Source organism: Callionymus lyra, chromosome 16, assembly GCF_982586985.1.
Source record: "Callionymus lyra chromosome 16, fCalLyr1.hap1.1, whole genome shotgun sequence".
NCBI classification, from domain to species: Eukaryota; Metazoa; Chordata; class Actinopteri; order Syngnathiformes; family Callionymidae; genus Callionymus; species Callionymus lyra.
Window position 1 is genome coordinate 18,382,518 of NC_141833.1, and position 19,647 is coordinate 18,402,164.

General features: G+C 39.9%; 1 protein-coding gene across 1 annotated transcript in view; it reads left to right on the plus strand.

Moving 5' to 3' along the window:
• ak5 (adenylate kinase 5) overlaps nt 1-19,647 on the plus strand; it is a 63,624-nt gene that overhangs the window by 36,976 nt on the left and 7,001 nt on the right. The window contains exons 7-8 of the mRNA XM_087810913.1: nt 10,722-10,806; nt 18,502-18,572. Coding sequence (XP_087667039.1) covers nt 10,722-10,806; nt 18,502-18,572 — 156 coding nt within the window. The remainder of the gene's footprint in view (nt 1-10,721; nt 10,807-18,501; nt 18,573-19,647) is intronic.

Consider the following 19,647-nt stretch of genomic DNA (forward strand, 5'->3'; position numbering starts at 1 on the left):
TAAAGACTGCCTGAAGTTTAGTTGCAAAAAAGAAATATCGACTGTATCCTCTCGTCCTCAGTCATCGCCGGAATTCCATCGTTTCTTTATCGGCGTAGGACGTAAAGATTGCCTGAAGTTTAGTTGCAAAAAAGAAATATCGACTGTATCCTCTCATCCTCAGTCATCGCCGGAATTCCATCCTTTCTTTATCGGCGTAGGACGTAAAGACTGCCTGAAGTTTAGTTGCAAAAAAGAAACATCGACTGTATCCTCTCATCCTCAGTTATCGCCGGAATTCCATCGTTTCTTTATCGGCGTAGGACGTAAAGACTGCCTGAAGTTTAGTTGCAAAAAAGAAATACCGACTGTATCCTCTCATCCTCAGTTATCGCCGGAATTCCATCGTTTCTTTATCGGCGTAGGACGTAAAGACTGCCTGAAGTTTAGTTGCAAAAAAGAAATATCGACTGTATCCTCTCGTCCTCAGTCATCGCCGGAATTCCATCGTTTCTTTATCGGCGTAGGACGTAAAGACTGCCTGAAGTTTAGTTGCAAAAAAGAAATATCGACTGTATCCTCTCGTCCTCAGTCATCGCCGGAATTCCAGCGTTTCTTTATCGGCGTAGGACGTAAAGACTGCTTGAAGTTTAGTTGGAAAAAAAGAAATATCAACTGTATCCTCTCATCCTCATTCATCGCCGGAATTCCATCGTTTCTTTATCGGTGTAGGACGTAAAGACTGCCTGAAGTTTAGTTGCAAAAAAGAGATATCGACTGTATCCTCTCATCCTCAGTAATCGCCGGAATTCCATCGTTTCTTTATCGGCGTAGGAAGTAATGACTGCCTGAAGTTTAGTTGCAAAAAATAAATATCGACTGTATCCTCTAATCCTCAGTTATCGCCGGAATTCCATTGTTTCTTTATCGGCGTAGGACGTAAAGACTGCCTGAAGTTTAGTTGCAAAAAAGAAATATCGACTGTATCCTCTCGTCCTCAGTCATCGCCGGAATTCCATCGTTTCTTTATCGGCTTAGGACGTAAAGACTGCCTGAAGTTTAGTTGCAAAAAAGAAATATCGACTGTATCCTCTCGTCCTCAGTCATCGCCGGAATTCCATCGTTTCTTTATCGGCGTAGGACGTAAAGACTGCCTGAAGTTTAGTTGCAAAAAATAAATATATACTGTATCCTCTCGTCCTCAGTCATCGCCGGAATTCCATTGTTTCTTTATCGGCGTAGGACGTAAAGACTGCCTGAAGTTTAGTTGCAAAAAAGAAATATCGACTGTATCCTCTCATCCTCAGTTATCGCCGGAATTCCATCGTTTCTTTATCGGCGTAGGACGTAAAGACTGCCTGAAGTTTAGTTGCAAAAAAGAAATATCGACTGTATCGTCTCGTCCTCAGTCATCGCCGGAATTTTATCGTTTCTTTATCGGTGTAGGAAGTAAAGACTGCCTGAAGTTTAGTTGCAAAAAAGAAATATCGACTGTATCCTCTCGTCCTCAGTCATCGCCGGAATTCCATCGTTTCTTTATCGGCGTAGGACGTAAAGACTGCCTGAAGTTTAGTTGCAAAAAAGAAATATCGACTGTATCCTCTCGTCCTCAGTCATCGCCGGAATTCCAGCGTTTCTTTATCGGCGTAGGACGTAAAGACTGCCTGAAGTTTAGTTGCAAAAAATAAATATCGACTGTATCCTCTCGTCCTCAGTCATCGCCGGAATTCCATCGTTTCTTTATCGGCGTAGGACGTAAAGACTGCCTGAAGTTTAGTTGCAAAAAAGAAATATCGACTGTATCCTCTCATCCTCAGTTATCGCCGGAATTCCATCGTTTCTTTATCGGCGTAGGACGTAAAGACTGCCTGAAGTTTAGTTGCAAAAAAGAAATATCGACTGTATCCTCTCATCCTCAGTTATTGCCGGAATTCCATCGTTTCTTTATCGGCGTAGGACGTAAAGACTGCCTGAAGTTTAGTTGCAAAAAAGAAATATCGACTGTATCCTCTCATCCTCAGTTATGGCCAGAATTCCATCGTTTCTTTATCGGTGTAGGACGTAAAGACTGCCTGAAGTTTAGTTGCAAAAAAGAAATATCGACTGTATCCTCTCATCCTCAGTCATTGCCGGAATTCCATCGTTTCTTTATCGGCGTAGGACGTAAAGACTGCCTGAAGTTTAGTTGCAAAAAAGAAATATCGACTGTATCCTCTCGTCCTCAGTCATCGCCGGAATTTCATTGTTTCTTTTATCGGCGTAGGACGTAAAGACTGCCTGAAGTTTAGTTGCAAAAAGAAATATCGACTGTATCCTCTCGTCCTCAGTCATCGCCGGAATTTCATCGTTTCTTTTATCGGTGTAGGACGTAAAGACTGCGTGAAGTTTAGTTGCAAAAAATAAATATCGACTGTATCCTCTCATCCTCAGTTATCGCCGGAATTCCATCGTTTCTTTATCGGCGTAGGACGTAAAGACTACCTGAAGTTTAGTTGCAAAAAATAAATATCGACTGTATCCTCTCATCCTCAGTTATCGCCGGAATTCCATCGTTTCTTTATCGGCGTAGGACGTAAAGACTGCCTGAAGTTTAGTTGCAAAAAATAAATATTGACTGTATCCTCTCATCCTCAGTTATCGCCGGAATTCCATCGTTTCTTTATCGGCGTAGGACGTAAAGACTGCCTGAAGTTTAGTTGCAAAAAATAAATATCGACTGTATCCTCTCGTCCTCAGTCATCGCCGGAATTTCATTGTTTCTTTTATCGGCGTAGGACGTAAAGACTGCCTGAAGTTTAGTTGCAAAAAGAAATATCGACTGTATCCTCTCATCCTCAGTCATCGCCGGAATTTCATTGTTTCTTTTATCGGCGTAGGACGTAAAGACTGCCTGAAGTTTAGTTGCAAAAAAGAAATATCGACTGTATCCTCTCGTCCTCAGTCATCGCCGGAATTCCATTGTTTCTTTATCGGCGTAGGACGTAAAGACTGCTTGAAGTTTAGTTGCAAAAAAGAAATATCGACTGTATCCTCTCGTCCTCAGTCATCGCCGGAATTCCAGCGTTTCTTTATCGGCGTAGGACGTAAAGACTGCCTGAAGTTTAGTTGCAAAAAATAAATATCGACTGTATCCTCTCGTCCTCAGTCATCGCCGGAATTCCATCGTTTCTTTATCGGCGTAGGACGTAAAGACTGCCTGAAGTTTAGTTGCAAAAAAGAAATATCGACTGTATCCTCTCATCCTCAGTTATCGCCGGAATTCCATCGTTTCTTTATCGGCGTAGGACGTAAAGACTGCCTGAAGTTTAGTTGCAAAAAAGAAATATCGACTGTATCCTCTCATCCTCAGTTATTGCCGGAATTCCATCGTTTCTTTATCGGCGTAGGACGTAAAGACTGCCTGAAGTTTAGTTGCAAAAAAGAAATATCGACTGTATCCTCTCATCCTCAGTTATGGCCAGAATTCCATCGTTTCTTTATCGGCGTAGGACGTAAAGACTGCCTGAAGTTTAGTTGCAAAAAAGAAATATCGACTGTATCCTCTCATCCTCAGTCATTGCCGGAATTCCATTGTTTCTTTATCGGCGTAGGACGTAAAGACTGCCTGAAGTTTAGTTGCAAAAAAGAAATATCGACTGTATCCTCTCGTCCTCAGTCATCGCCGGAATTTCATTGTTTCTTTTATCGGCGTAGGACGTAAAGACTGCCTGAAGTTTAGTTGCAAAAAGAAATATCGACTGTATCCTCTCGTCCTCAGTCATCGCCGGAATTTCATCGTTTCTTTTATCGGTGTAGGACGTAAAGACTGCGTGAAGTTTAGTTGCAAAAAATAAATATCGACTGTATCCTCTCATCCTCAGTTATCGCCGGAATTCCATCGTTTCTTTATCGGCGTAGGACGTAAAGACTACCTGAAGTTTAGTTGCAAAAAATAAATATCGACTGTATCCTCTCATCCTCAGTTATCGCCGGAATTCCATCGTTTCTTTATCGGCGTAGGACGTAAAGACTGCCTGAAGTTTAGTTGCAAAAAATAAATATTGACTGTATCCTCTCATCCTCAGTTATCGCCGGAATTCCATCGTTTCTTTATCGGCGTAGGACGTAAAGACTGCCTGAAGTTTAGTTGCAAAAAATAAATATCGACTGTATCCTCTCGTCCTCAGTCATCGCCGGAATTTCATTGTTTCTTTTATCGGCGTAGGACGTAAAGACTGCCTGAAGTTTAGTTGCAAAAAGAAATATCGACTGTATCCTCTCGTCCTCAGTCATCGCCGGAATTCCATTGTTTCTTTATCGGCGTAGGACGTAAAGACTGCCTGAAGTTTAGTTGCAAAAAAGAAATATCGACTGTATCCTCTCGTCCTCAGTCATCGCCGGAATTCCATCGTTTCTTTATCGGCGTAGGACATAAAGACTGCCTGAAGTTTAGTTGCAAAAAAGAAATATCGACTGTATCCTCTCATCCTCAGTTATCGCCGAGATGTCGTTTTTCATGGGTTCCTTTGGCTGCGGAGGAACAAAAATCAGAAAAACATTTTATTAAGTTAATATTTTTTAATCTGTAGCTCTTTAAATTCTAAAAAAGGTGTAAAACAGGAATTGAAAATTTAATGAAAATATTTAATTTAAATATAAAAAATAAAAAAACCTATTTAACTATATTTACATACAATTTATTGAATTTAATTGATCAAGAAAAACAAATAAAATCTTTAGATATAGAAATAATTTAATTCCAATAAAAAGGTTAAACTACAACACAATGAAAAAAAAACAATTGAAAGTTTCAATTGTTAAATTCAACGAGTCAATATTCTGGTGACACTGATGTTCTTCCATAGGAGTCGCTCCCGACTGCTCTCCGGGTTTAACTACTTCCTCTAACGACACTGAAGAAGAAACTCTTGATGAAACCAAACGATTGATTTGTTTGTTGCATTTTCTACGGTTTTTATTCCTGAATGTCGTGAGATTGATTTATAAAAGTTTGGATCCTCATGCGTGAGCAGCTTCTGATGCAGCTTCTGATGCAGCTTCTGATGCAGCTTCTGATGCAGCTTCTGATGCAGCTTCTGATGCAGCTTCTGATGCAGCTTCTGATGCAGCTTCTGATGCAGCTTCTAATGCAGCTTCTGATGCAGCTTCTGATGTAGCTTCTGATGCAGCTTCTGATGCAGCTTCTGATGCAGCTTCTGATGCAGCTTCTGATGCAGCTTCTGATGCAGCTTCTGATGCAGCTTCTGATGCAGCGTCGCACGAACACCAGGAGAGACTCGAGGCTCATCGATCGTCTGAGTCGTGAAGAATTGATGTGAGAATCTTCTGCAGCGTCGTCCGTCGCAGTTGTTTAAATAAAGATTTACTGGAGATTTGAAGAGTGGACAGTGAGAGACAATATGTGTGTGTGTGTTTGTATGTGTGTGTGTGGGTGTGTGTGTGTGTGTGTGTGGGTGTGTGTGTGTGTATGTGTGGTGTGCATGTGTGTGTGGGTGTGTGTGTTTGTATGTGTGTGTGTGTGTGTGTGTGTGTGTGTTTGTAGATGTGCGTGTGTGGTGTGTGTGTGTGTGTGTGTGTGTGTGTGTGTGTGTGTGTGTGTGTGTGTGTGTGTGTGTGTGTGTGTGTGTGTGTGTGTGTGTGTGTTTGTGTTTGTGTTTGTGTGTGTGGTGTGCATGTGTGTGGGTGTCTGTGTGTTTGTATGTGTGTGCGTGTGGTGTGCATGTGTGTGTGTGGGTGTGCGTGGGGGTGTGTCTGTGCGTGTGTGTGTGCGTGTGTGTGGGTGTGTGTTTAGGTGTTTGTGTGTCCGTGTACGTGTGTCTGTGTGTGTGCTTGTGTCTGTGTGTGGTTAACTGTGTGTCTTTGTGTGGGTGTGTGTTAAGGTTTTTGTGTGATCGTGTGTGTGTGTATCTAGATGTGTATGTGTTTAGCTGTGTGTTTGGGTGTGTGTGTGTTTAGATGTGTGTCTGTGTGTGTGTGCGTGTTATGTGCATGTGTGTGTGGGTGTGTGTGTACGTGTGTGTGTTTGTGCGTGTCTGTGGCTGTGTGTTTAGGTGTTTGTGTGTGTGTGTGTGCCTGTGTCTGCGTGTGTTTAGGTGTGTGTCTTTGTGTGGGTGTGTGTTAAGGTTTTTGTGTGAGCGTGAGTGTTTTTGTTTAGCTGTGTGTCTGGGTGTGTGTGTGTTTAGATTTGTGTGTGTGGGGTGTGTGTGTGTGTGTGTGTGTGTGTGTGTGTGTGTGTGTGTGTGTGTGTGTGTGTGGGGGGGTGTGTGTGTGTGTGTGTGTGTGTGTGTGTGTGTGTGTGTGTGTGTGTGTGTGTTAGAGATAGAGGTTCTCTTTTGACACATGTGTGTCCCAGAGAGACTTTGGAACGTGTGCGTTTGCCAAGAATATTTTCACAGCATCAGAGAGTTTTTACACTAGAAAGGAGTTGTCGACGACGTGCAACACAAATGGATGCACATCCTTGTGTGTAACTACACATGTGTGTATGTGTGCACCAGGATGTGTAGATATGACACATGTGTGTCATGTGTCATATCTGTGTCATCAGAATATTGAATAGTTGAATTTAAGTATTCAAACAATAGAAAAACAATATTTTTTAGAATTAATTTGAATTCAATAATTTATATTTAAGTATTTGAATATTAAAAAGATATGAAATATAAAATAAAAAATACAAAATATAATATTATAGTATTTGTATTAAAAAAAAAGAAAAAATAATGTTTTTTGTTTTACAATACAAAATAAGAAAAAGGTTTTATTAAAGCATTAAGTTAGTTTTTGATTCGTTTTTAATTTAAATCAATAATTTGTAAATTGGTAAATTGTTGTTTTTTTCTAAATGAATGATATTTTTCAACAGTTTAATCTTCTAAATCCCATATAATTTCTAAATTCCATATTTTTGTCTTCAAAAGTTAACTATATTATTAAACAATTCAAAGTTATATTCATCACTGATAAGCTTCTACTGATAGATTCACACAACAATCCTGTTGTCGCTCATCGTTGTTCATGTGTTCAGAGCGTCTTGTTCACAGAGTCCTGGTGTGTTTGCATCAAAACCAGGATCCATTGAAGTCCTTTATCTCCGGAGGAGTGATCGGACTGAACTTCTGTGTCGCCGCCATCATTTGGATTCTAAATGTCAGCCGTGAAGGAACAATTAGTGAGTCATTAGTGACTCCTGGAATTCAATCGGTCGTTGGTGGAGAATCTCTCCTCCGGGATTCTTTTGTTTCTTGATGAGTCTTCGGAGTCTCGGAGGGAAAAACCTCGACGACCCGTCGTGTCACAGAATCCGTCGGAAATAATGAAGCGAGAGTCTGAGCTTCTAGATGAGTCAGAAGAGTCTGTCGTTCTCGACGTCTCCGGAGACCAATGTCTGCGTCAGGACTTCTGGGTTCTTCACCTTCAGGCGGATATTAACAAGAAATAGATTCACTTTTCTAAGTGTCTTCCAATAATAATGACGTTTTGAAGTTTTAATGAGTCCAACAGATCCATAAAACTTGATTTTAGACCAATATTGTGTCAGTTTTTTCAGGGATTTTTAATTCGTTTGGCTTCTTGGATGAAGTTCAATTGTCTCACTAGTTTCCCTGAAGAGACGAGTAAAGTTTAAGCTTCTTAAATCGAACAAGAGTCTCATAAATATATAGATAAATGTTGAAGAAACGACACCAAAATGTCTGTAATGAAATTCCGGTGATGACTGAGGACTAGAGGATACAGTCGATACTTCTTTTTTGTGTTGCAACTAAACTTCGGGGAGTCATTACGTCCTACGCAGATAATGAAACAATGAAATTCCCGCGATGACTGAGGACGAGAGGATACAGTGACTCCAGCAGCTTTTAAAGCTGATGTTTGGACATATTTTGGTTTGACAAAAAATGAAAGCAGTTACGACTGAGGACAAGAGGATACAGTGACTCCAGCAGCTTTTAAAGCTGATGTTTGGACATATTTTGGTTTGAAAACAAATGAAAGCAGTTACGACTGAGGACAAGAGGATACAGTGACTCCAGCAGCTTTTAAAGCTGATATTTGGACATATTTTGATTTGAAAACAAATTAAAGCAGTTACAACTGAGGACGAGAGTCATGTGGTCTGTAAATACTGCAACACCAGAGTCTCGTACTCGACAATACTACACATAAATACTTGTTACTACAGTATCAAAATATATCGTATCTTGGTCCCTGTATCGTGATACGTATCATATGAACCGGATTCTTGTCAATACACGCCTCTACTTGAGACATTGTTCATTCATACAGATTCATTCAGTCACAACTTATTTTATTTAATTTTTTGCTCAGTGAAACAGTAAAATAAAAAATGCATCTATGATATATATATATATATATATATATATATATATATATATATATATATATATATATATATGTAAGGTAAGGTAAGGTAAAACTTTATTGATTGAAATTGTTTAAATTTATAAATAAAATATAAAATAAATATATAATATAAATTTATATATATATATATATATATATATATATTACTAATTGTTCTGATTGAAAACATCCTGAAGGTGTATTTTTTCAGGCAAATCTAAAGCTGAAGAGTGTCACGCTGCTACAGTCAGCTAGCCAGGGCAAGTTTGTGATGTCGAGCAGAAATAAAAAGAAGTATTTTATCACTGGTGCGTCCGTCAAAAATCCTCAGTGACTCGTGCAGATGCTCTGAACGGAGCGAGTGCTTCAGCGTCCGCAGCAGCGACACAGTGAATAATACATGCTCTCAACCTGGAGTTCTCAGCACAATCGTCTGAGCGTCGACTGTGTCCGACGGTCATAATAGAATCATCGAGCAGCACCTGCCTCCTCCGAGGTGCTCCTGACCCGGTCCGGTTCAACCCTGACACACACCTGTGTGTTGAGTTGGTGTGCGACGCACGTCTGGGTTGACTTGGGCTGTCGAATTGTGGAAAATTGTAGGATTTAACAAAACCAGTGAGAGTTTCTGACTCTTTTAATCGACAATAAGATGCTCTCGCTCTTCATCTCACCCCCTCTGAGTGAACTCAGATAATAATAATCGTTGTCATACATCACTGTAAAGCTCATACTTTAACCCTTGTGTTATCTCAGGGTCAAGGTGACCCGAAGGCCGGAAAACAAATGAGTTTGATATATTCTTTGTGAACCCTGACCTAGAAACAAAACAAGGGATACCACAAACACATTTGTTTTCGGGGCCTATGGGTCGCCTTGACCCATTGTTGTGCGAAGGACATAATGACTTCTGCCATCTAGTGGCTGGAACTTTAATATAAAAAAAAAATGAATATCCAAACGCTATTGTGCGAGGCTTAGGTGTATCGATATTTTCATATCATGATACAATACAGGGACTATGATACGATACACTGTAGTAACAAGTATATATGTGTAGTATTGTCGAGTACTTGACTCTGGTGTTGTAGAATTTACAGACCACATGACTCTTGGTGAAGTCATAACTGCTTTCATTTGTTTTTTTAAAACCGAAATAAGTCCAAACGTCAGCTTTAAAAGCTGTCGACTGTATCCTCTCGTCCTCAGTCATTGTCGGATTTTACTGCTCCCTCAGCTACGGGGGACGTGTTTAATTGCAGCACAAAAATGAAAATCGAAAATATCAATACCAATATACGTCCTAACATCTTTTTTGGTTTTCCACTGTATCCTCTCGTCCTCAGTCATCGCCAGGATTCCCTTTTTTCTCCGCTGCCATCTAGTGGCTGGTTTCACTTCAACAGAAAAATTAACACCGTGAATATTTACACGTTAATTGTAAATTTAAAAAAAGTATTTAATACGTTGTATTGATATTGATAAAATAACTATTATAAAATATATATAAGTAAGTAAGTAATATTTATTTATATAGCGCTTTTCCAGACCAGGGTCACAAAGCGCTTTAACAATCAAAACAATACTCAAAAAAGTAAATACTTTAAAGATCAAGATATATATATTTATCTCCCTATCCTTCAAGAAGTATCTTAAGACCTTTTAATTTGTGCTTTTTCTTAATTTTCTTCGGTCAGCTGTGTTTGTCTCTATGTTGTCTTGAACTTTTAAAGCATGATTTTTTCTATTTATATATATATATATATATATTTTCCTGACCCTCTAAAACAAGTTGATTTCTTCATCCTTCGAGGAGAAGCTCTGGAATCAAAGGTTCAGAACATCATCACACGGCTCGAGAGCCTCAGAAGCTTCTGCGTCACTCGATGATCACGACGACTTCAGAAAAGATCTTTTCGTCAAAAAGTCTCTCATCTCCGACGGAACCCGTCGCCCGGAGGAAGCGGCGAGTGACCTTTCTGTCGGCGGAGACATCGTTTAGAGGTCGTTGATTATCTTAATTGCCTTCTTTGAACTCCGCTTGCCTCCCGCGACTCCCGGCGTCTGAACGGAATAGAAATGGGAGTCGTCTCCGTCTTCCGCCGCACGGCGGCGAGAACTTTCTTTTCTCGCCGAGCATCACCATGGAAACAAAGAGGTTGATGGTTTCTCTGGAGGTTTATGTTTTGTGGTGTTTAAGTCCAAACGCCTCGCAGCAGGAGCCCTGCAGGGGTCGCTCTTGTTTGTTCCAGATGATTGGCCGGGATTAGCGGACGCCGGCCGAGGCCCTCGACGTCGGAACCGTGAATCAAAGTTGTTGCTTCGGTTTTCGGAGTAAAAATCCAACGAGGTCACGAGTGTGAAACTTGTCTTCACAGCTGGACGCCGACAGAGACGAGGACGAGGTCTTCTGCGACATCAGCACCACGCTGGACAACAAGCTGTTCAAAGAACCCGCGGCCGGTGAGTCTTCGCGACCGAGTGGCGTCAGGAGTAGGATGTTGGAAAAGTTGGCTTTAAAAAAAACTGCTGGGGTTCGACTGTATCCTCTCGTCCTCAGGCAACCCCTTGGATTTAATTGTTGATCTTTAGCTGCGGATGACTGCTGCCATCTAGTGGCTGGTTTCAGTTCAACACAAAAATGAACACGAATATTTTTTTTTATTATTTATTATTATTATTATTATTAATATTTATGTTTTCTTAGAACTCCTATCCATCTTAATTCTATAATTCTACCCCTGAGTTTAGTTTCAACACAAAAAAATAAATATCGACTGTATCCTCTCGTCCTCAGGCAACCCCTGGATTTAATTGTTTCTTTAGCTGCGGAGGACGAATAGACTGCTGCCATCTAGTGGCTGGTTTCAGTTCAACACAAAAATGAACACGAATATTTACACAGTTAATTGTAAATAGGTATTGAAATATAAACAATAAAATAACTATGATAAAAAGAATATATATATATATATTGATTAGGTGAAAGAAATATAGCGATCATTGTTTTTTTCCATATTTTCTCACCCTTCTTTAATTTATGTTGTGTGGGTTTACTCCGGGGACTCTGGTTTCCTCCCACAGTCCAGAAACATACAGAGGTTGATTGAGAACTTTGGGAAATTGTCCGTAGGTATGAGTGTGTGTGTGAATGGTTGTCTGTCTTTGTGTGTCCTATGACAGACTGGCGTCCTGTCCAGGGTGTCCCCTGCCTCTCGCCCTATGATACTGGGATAGACTCCAGTCTCCCCGCGACCCCGACCCCGGGATAAAGCAGTAGAAAATGAATGAATGTTTTCATTTTAATTCTATAATTTTCCCTCGAAGTTTAGTTGCAACACAAAAAAATAAATATCGGCTGTATCCTCTCATCCTCAGTTATGGTGGAGTCGTTGTGGGATTTTCATTGTTACTTTGGCTGCGGAGGACGTAATGGCTGCTGCCATCTAGTGGCCGGAACTTTAATATAGAAAAAAGTTGACTATCAAAATGCTATTGGGAAAAAAGAAAAATTGTGATGCTTAGGATTACCGATAGTTTCATATCATGATACAATACAGGGACTATGATACGATATAGCGTGATACTGTAGTAACAAGTATATATGTGTAGTATTGTCGAGTACTTGACTCTGGTGTTGCAGTATTTACAGACCACATGACTCTTGACGAAGTCGTAACTGCTTTCATTTGTTTTGAAAACCAAAATATGTCCAAACATACGTTTTTGTTTTCCGCTGTATCCTCTCGTCCTCAGTCAACGCCGGGATTGCCTTTTTCCTCTAGCCTCGGAGGATGTGATGACTGCTGCCATCTAGTGGCTGGTTTCATTTCAACTGAAAAATGAACACGTTGTATGTTAATTATACATTTAAATATTGATTTATTATATAAAGAACTTATTGAAGTACAACTATGGTAAGAAACAAGACAGTAGGTTAAAATAAATTGGCATATTTAAGTGTATTGATTCTGGTCCGTCATCTCCGTCGGCGACAGTGACTCGTATCCGTGGAGTCGAAGCAATAAAAGCTTCAGACGCTCCGTGAGCTTCTGGGACGACGGAGAGAAGAACAATTATGAGTCGAGCCGAGGAACTGGAAGGAACGCAATAAGAGCGGCGGCGAGTGGTCGGAGATGAGAAGCAATAAAACTCCAAAAACAAACATGAGTTTTAATATCTCCGGGTCGTGCCGGCGCCGAGGGGGCGACGGCGCTTCGGATGAAAACGATTCATGAACAATAATATTTCCCGTAATTACCTCTAATTATTTTTAAATGACTCGGTTGGACTTTTGCGTGTTTGATTAAAGTTTGAATTACCTCATTTTTTTGGCGTGTTTCATTAAAGTTTGAATTACCTCATTTTTCCCGAGGAACCGAAAAGCAACATCTGCGGATCGATTGTTAATTCCCGGCTCAGAGACGTCTTTCATCAAAGCGACACATCATACACCAGCGCCTTGGTAACTGCCGGTTGCCACGGCAACCACAGTTTTGTCACCTCCACTGAAAATGGAAATAAATTCATCTTTTTTTTCTTTTTTTTCCTTAATAATTATTATCGTCGCATCTGTCGCTGAATGAATACAAAACGAGGCTCAGGGAAGTCCTGAGACGCTCGGAGGAATCTCAGGTCGCGGAATTGTTTTTCCCCGACATTGAAGGAAACACGTCGTGGTCGAGCTCCAGCAGAACCGGTCGGTCACGCATGTGGACCCCGAGGACTCGGACAGATGTGGGTCACACGGTTCTGAAGCTGTCCAGACTTTTGATGAGAGAGAAACAACTTTGACTTCAACTCGTAAGTAGGTCAAAATAAAGTTGTTTCTCTTGTTATCAAAGGTGTAGAATAAGAGTAAACTGTCAAGAATCTGTTTATATATATCACGATACAGGGTTAAACGATACCATTTATAGTGATACTGTAGTAACAAGTATATATGTGTAGTATTGTCGAGTACTTGACTCTGGTGTTGCAGAATTTACAGACCACATGACTCTTGACGAAGTCGTGACTGCTTTTATTTGTTTTTTAAACCAAAATATGTCCAAACATCAGCTTTAAAAGCTGCTGGAGTCACTGTATCCTCTCGTCCTCAGTCATCGCCTGGATCTCACAGGATTTAATCGTTTCTAATTGATAAAAACGCTTTTTCTTTCTTTTAGTGAATATTTTTTATTCTTGTAATTAACAATGTGTAATTTCAAGAATCTTACGATGCATATCACAGTACAGAGACAACAATACGATATATAGTGATACTGTAGTAACAAGTATATATTTGTAGTATTGTCGAATACTTGACTCTGGTGTTGCAGAATTTACAGACCACATGACTCTTGATGAAGTCGCAACTGCTTTTATTTGTTTTTTAAACCAAAATATGTCCAAACATCAGCTTTAAAAGCTGCTGGAGTCACTGTATCCTCTCGTCCTCAGTCATTACCTGGATCTCACAGGATTTAATCGTTTCTAATTGATAAAAATGCTTTTTCTTTCTTTTAGTGAATATTTTTTATTCTTGTAATTAACAATGTGTAATTTCAAGAATCTTACGATGCATATCACAGTACAGGGACAACAATACGATATATAGTGATACTGTAGTAACAAGTATATATTTGTAGTATTGTCGAATACTTGACTCTGGTGTTGCAGAATTTACAGACCACATGACTCTTGACGAAGTCGTAACTGCTTTCATTTGTTTTTTAAACCAAAATATGTCCAAACATCAGCTTTAAAAGCTGCTGGAGTCACTGTATCCTCTCGTCCTCAGTCATCGCCTGGATCTCACAGGATTTCATCGTTTCTAATTGATAAAAACGCTTTTTCTTTCTTTTAGTGAATATTTTTTATTCTTGTAATTAACAATGTGTAATTTCAAGAATCTTACGATTCATGTCACGATACCGGGACAATAATACGATACATTTTGTTAGTGTAGTAACAAGGATATATTTGCAGTATTGTCGAGTACTTGACTCTGGTGTTGTAGTATTTACAGACCACATGACTCTTGACGAAGTCGTAACTGCTTTCATTTGTTTTCAAACCAGAATATGTACAAACATCAGCTTTAAAAGCTGCTGGAGTCACTGTATCCTCTCGTCCTCAGTCATCACCAGGATCTCATGGGATTTCCTAGTTCGTTAATCAATACACACTTTATTTAAATAAAAAACGAATATAAAATGACTTTGATAAAACTAAAATATGATTTTAAAGTTTAAAAAAATCATCGATAGTGTCGTTAAAAAGAATATTGATAATTTCTTACAAGGAGAAGTGCGATCAACCTAGTCTATTCATTTACAGTGTTTTTTTATATATATAAATCCTAAATATCTGCTTCTTCAACAACAAAGCTAGATTTAGCATGTGGCTAACATTAGCAGACTGATTGTTAGCGTCAGCAACTGAAATGTATTTAACACGACACGAGCGACTGAAAACCACTTTTGTATGTTTAACATTTTTTAGCTACAAACGCTTCAGAAAAGGGGAAAATAATTTGGCGACAAAGTTAGCGATGGATTGTTCGTCCATTTTTGTAGTCCTTGTTGCTCGACCTTTGGTTGGCGCGTCGGAAATTGTGATCGTGAAGTTGAAACAAAATCATGAATATTTGAGTCGAATTTAAAAGGTTTTCTGCATCGTTTTTTCTTGTCATTTTCAGAAAATTCAACGTATACTAAAGAAAAAAAACCTTTTTATAAACTTTCTTAAATCGTAAAGACATTTAAATAAAAAGTTTTTTTGTGATTTTTTCCTTCATAAATAACAAAATACAGAGAAATAAAGTTGAACTTTGATCAACTAAATCTTTTTGATCTTTAGTTTGACTGTGAAAAGTTCTCCTCAGACGTCACTGAACGTGTCCATGAAGAAGATCTTGTTGATTTGTCTCCGGCTTGGTTTGGATCAGAACATGAACACATCAAAGATCAAAGACATGTTGACAGACGTGTCACACGCGGTTTTGACATGTTTTCGTCTCGAAGACGATTTGATGAAGAGATTTCTGCGTCTGAACGAAAGAGTGTTTGATGAACTGATCCTGAAAGTCTTGAAAGACTGTATTGATGCGTTGAGTTCTTCAGATGTTCTGATCCTCATCCCTCATGACCTCCTCGGGAGGACAACATGGAGGTGCTGATCCTCATCCCTCATGACCTCCTCGGGAGGACAACATGGAGGTGCTGATCCTCATCCCTCATGACCTCCTCGGGAGGACACCATGGAGGTGCTGATCCTCATCCCTCATGACCTCCTTGGGAGGACAACATGGAGGTGCTGATCCTCATCCCTCATGACCTCCTCGGGAGGACAACATGGAGGAGCTGATCCTCATCCCTCATGACCTCCTCGGGAGGACAACATGGAGGAGCTGATCCTCATCCCTCATGACCTCCTCGGGAGGACAACATGGAGGTGCTGATCCTCATCCCTCATGACCTCCTCGGGAGGACAACGTGGAGGTGCTGATCCTCATCCCTCATGACCTCCTCGATAGGACAACATGGAGGTGCTGATCCTCATCCCTCATGACCTCCTCGGGAGGACAACATGGAGGAGCTGATCCTCATCCCTCATGACCTCCTCGGGAGGACAACATGGAGGTGCTGATCCTCATCCCTCATGACCTCCTCGGGAGGACAACATGGAGGTGCTGATCCTCATCCCCCATGACCTCCTCGGGAGGACAACATGGAGGTGCTGATCCTCATCCCTCATGACCTCCTCGGGAGGACAACATGGAGGTGCTGATCCTCATCCCCCATGACCTCCTCGGGAGGACAACATGGAGGTGCTGATCCTCATCCTAACAACAGTCAGCGCTTAGTTTAATATTTTTCATCAGACTTTGTGGGAATTTTTTTATACTTTTTCCTTTGATAGGACTTGATGATGTGATCCATCCATCATTCATCCTTTTATCATCACCCATCCATCCTTTCATCCATCAATCATTTATCATTTAATCTATCCATCATCCACCATCCATCCAACATTAATCCATTTATCATCACCTACCCATCCTTCAATGTATCCTTTCATCCATCCATCCATCCATCCATCCATCCATCCATCCATCCATCCATCCATCCATCCATCCATCCATCCATCCATCCATCCATCCATCCATCCATCCATCCATCCATCCATCCATCCATCCATCCATCCATCCATCCATCTTTGCCCCTATCCATCACCCATTCATCTTCTATCCAGCACCCATCCATCCTTTGATGTATCCTTCATCCATCCATCCATCATTCATCCTTTCATTTATCCATTATGAATCTATCCATCCATAACCCATCCATCCCTTTATTTATCCATTTACCCATCCATCGTCATCCATCCTTTCATCCACCCTTTTATTTATCCATCATTCACCCATCCATCATCATCAATCCTTTCATCCATTCATCATCCATCCATCCATCCTTTCATTTATCCATCATTCACCCATCCATCCATCATTCACACATTCATCTATCCATCATCCATCACCCATCCATCTCTTTATCCATCACCCATCCATCCTTTCTTTTATCATTGATCCTTTCATCTATCCATCATCCATCCTTTTATTTATCCATCATTCACCCATCCATTATCATTCATCTATCTATCATCCATCCTTTTATTTATCCATCATCACCCATCCATTATCATTCATCTATTCATCATCCATCCACCCTTTCATTTATCCATCATCCATCCATCCATCCATCCTTCCACCATCCATCATCCATCCATCATCCATCCATCATCCATATCTTATCAGAGGTTGAGGCCCAGAACATATCGTCTCTCTAACCTGGCTCGGTCCGCCCCGAGGTCTCCCCCCAGTCGTACCTGTACCTAGAACACCTGCTGAAGGAGGCGTGTCTTAAAACAGTGATGGAGAACCTTCATCACCTGGAGTACAATTACTGTGTATAAGAACATGTCGAGTGTCTCAGTGAACGTCATCATCATCGTCATCATCATCATCATCATCTTCATCATCAGACGTCACCCAACATTCTGCTGACGCAGCAGGAAGGCGTCGCTCCACCAGAGATGCGAGGCGACACCTCGACCAGTCAGCGAGTTCACTTGTCCCTCCTTCTGAGTCACGGAGGATCCTCTGGATTTTAACCCGATTTAACTCGCGACCGGTTTCTTCTGCAGCGAAACAAGACGCTCGCCGTCACGACCACGTCCTGCTTAAGCTGACGCTGATGTGAAGCGACGGCGGCGCAGTGGTCAGTACCGCTGCAGGGTCGTCAAGAGTGCACGTCGGCAACCCTTTCAAGATTCAGCTGCAGCAATGAGTTCACTGAGAGGGAGTGAGTCGTAGAGAGTTTATAGAGTTAGAAAGTGATAAGACTCGTTATTAAAGTTATCGAGTTTTGTTTGTCATGTTTGAGTCAAAACCAGTCCAGGAATGTTTGAGTTCTACCACAAAAAACACCTGAACACTGACTTAACAAGTGAATAAAATATATATTTAAACATATGTTATTGTTCAAATCCATCATCTTAGTTTGATTATTCATGTCTGTGTTTAAAGTAAAGGTCAGACAGATAATGGTATCTCTATTTTGACATATTATAATAAATATATATATAATATAGATTTTAATTTTAAAAAGTTGCTTCAATAAAAACAATAGATTTTATTTTATTTTTAAAAGAACTACATTTTTTTAAGTTGCTACAATTACAAAAACTGATTTATTCAATTATATTCATATTATATATTATAATATATTCAATTGTAAAGAAATATATATATATATTTTATTGTCTGGACATTTGTGTCTAAATCTCCAAAAAGTTGCTTCAATCAAGAAAATGTCATTAAAGAAAAAAAAAAAACATCTAAATGAAGCAACTTTTTATTGAATAATAAATAATAACTACGGGTAAAAAACTGTGACTTAACTTGGAGTTAAAAAAAAAGACTAATCAAGAAAAGGCAGGAAGTGGATCCTGCAGGTCCAGAGTGGATCAGAATGAAAGCAGCGAGACACGTCACTTTAGTCAGGTTTTTTTAGTAAGAAGTCAAACCTGGATGTGAGTGATTTTCATTAAAGCTCATTTCTTCTTCTTCTTCTTCTTCTTCTTCTTCTTCTTCTTCTTCTTGTGTGTCTGCAGGCCTCAGCGAGCTGGACCTGAGTCTCCTGGGAGAGACCAGCAGCGTGTCGGACCTTCCCTGGAAGTACGAGGTGAGGCTTCAGGACTCGAGGGGCTCAGGGGTGCAGGTGAAGCTGGTCTGGGTTTGGGTGGAACTTCCTGTAGCAGAGTAACACAAACAAGTGACGACACGGTTGTGTAACTCGAGGCGAGGAAGCGGCGGTGAAGAACGCGACCTCGGTGGATGTATAGAAATGAGTCAGTTCTCCTCTTGAGTCAAACAAGGTAACGAGTCTATTGTGTAACTGCTGAAAGATCCTTCAGGTGAAGAGGGAGACCGCGGGGACGTGGAGACACTTGAACAGTTCAAGGTGGGATTATAAAACATAGAAATGATGGAAAGAAAAAGGTTCTTCAGGTGAAAAACACGTGAAACTTCCAGCATTAAAGCAACAATTAACACGTTTTTGACATTTTTACCAACAACTAACTAAACAAGTGTCTCAAATGTCACGTTTACAAACTGCTGCGATACAATATGGGAGCGAAGGATGCTTCGTGAAATGAAATATATGAACTTTCGGGAACAAGTTTTAACCAAACACACTCTAGAATTGATGATGATGTACGGAGAGAAAGAAAATGTATCAGGATGAAGAACGAAAAATAGAACAGTAGCGTCAAAATGTTGTTAAAATTCTTTTCGGCCATTTTGACTTTCCACTAACTTTAGATCCCCGCCTGTAGATCGAGGACATTTTCTAGATGAACTTGAGAAACCAGATAACATTTTTGTTTTCGTGAAAACTGATGTTTCTTTATTATGTATCCATTGTTTAAACCAAAAGATATGTGTTGTATTAAATAATTCAGACACAAATATAATACGACCTGAACAGAAAAAAGATAACGTCAATCAAAGAATATTTTTACGCTTTTTTTTTTCAGACTCGACTATTTTTAATGAAGCAACTTTTGTTTCAATTAAAACCTTTTTTTCATCTATTTTTTTATCTGTTGTATTTGTTTTAATCCATTTAAATCTTATCCATGCAACTTTTTATTGAAGCAATTAATTAAATTAGCAGTTAAAGCAAGTTTTACTTTAGTTTAAAAAAAAAGAAAAGGTTTTAACATAATTTTTATTATAATTATTTTTATTGATGC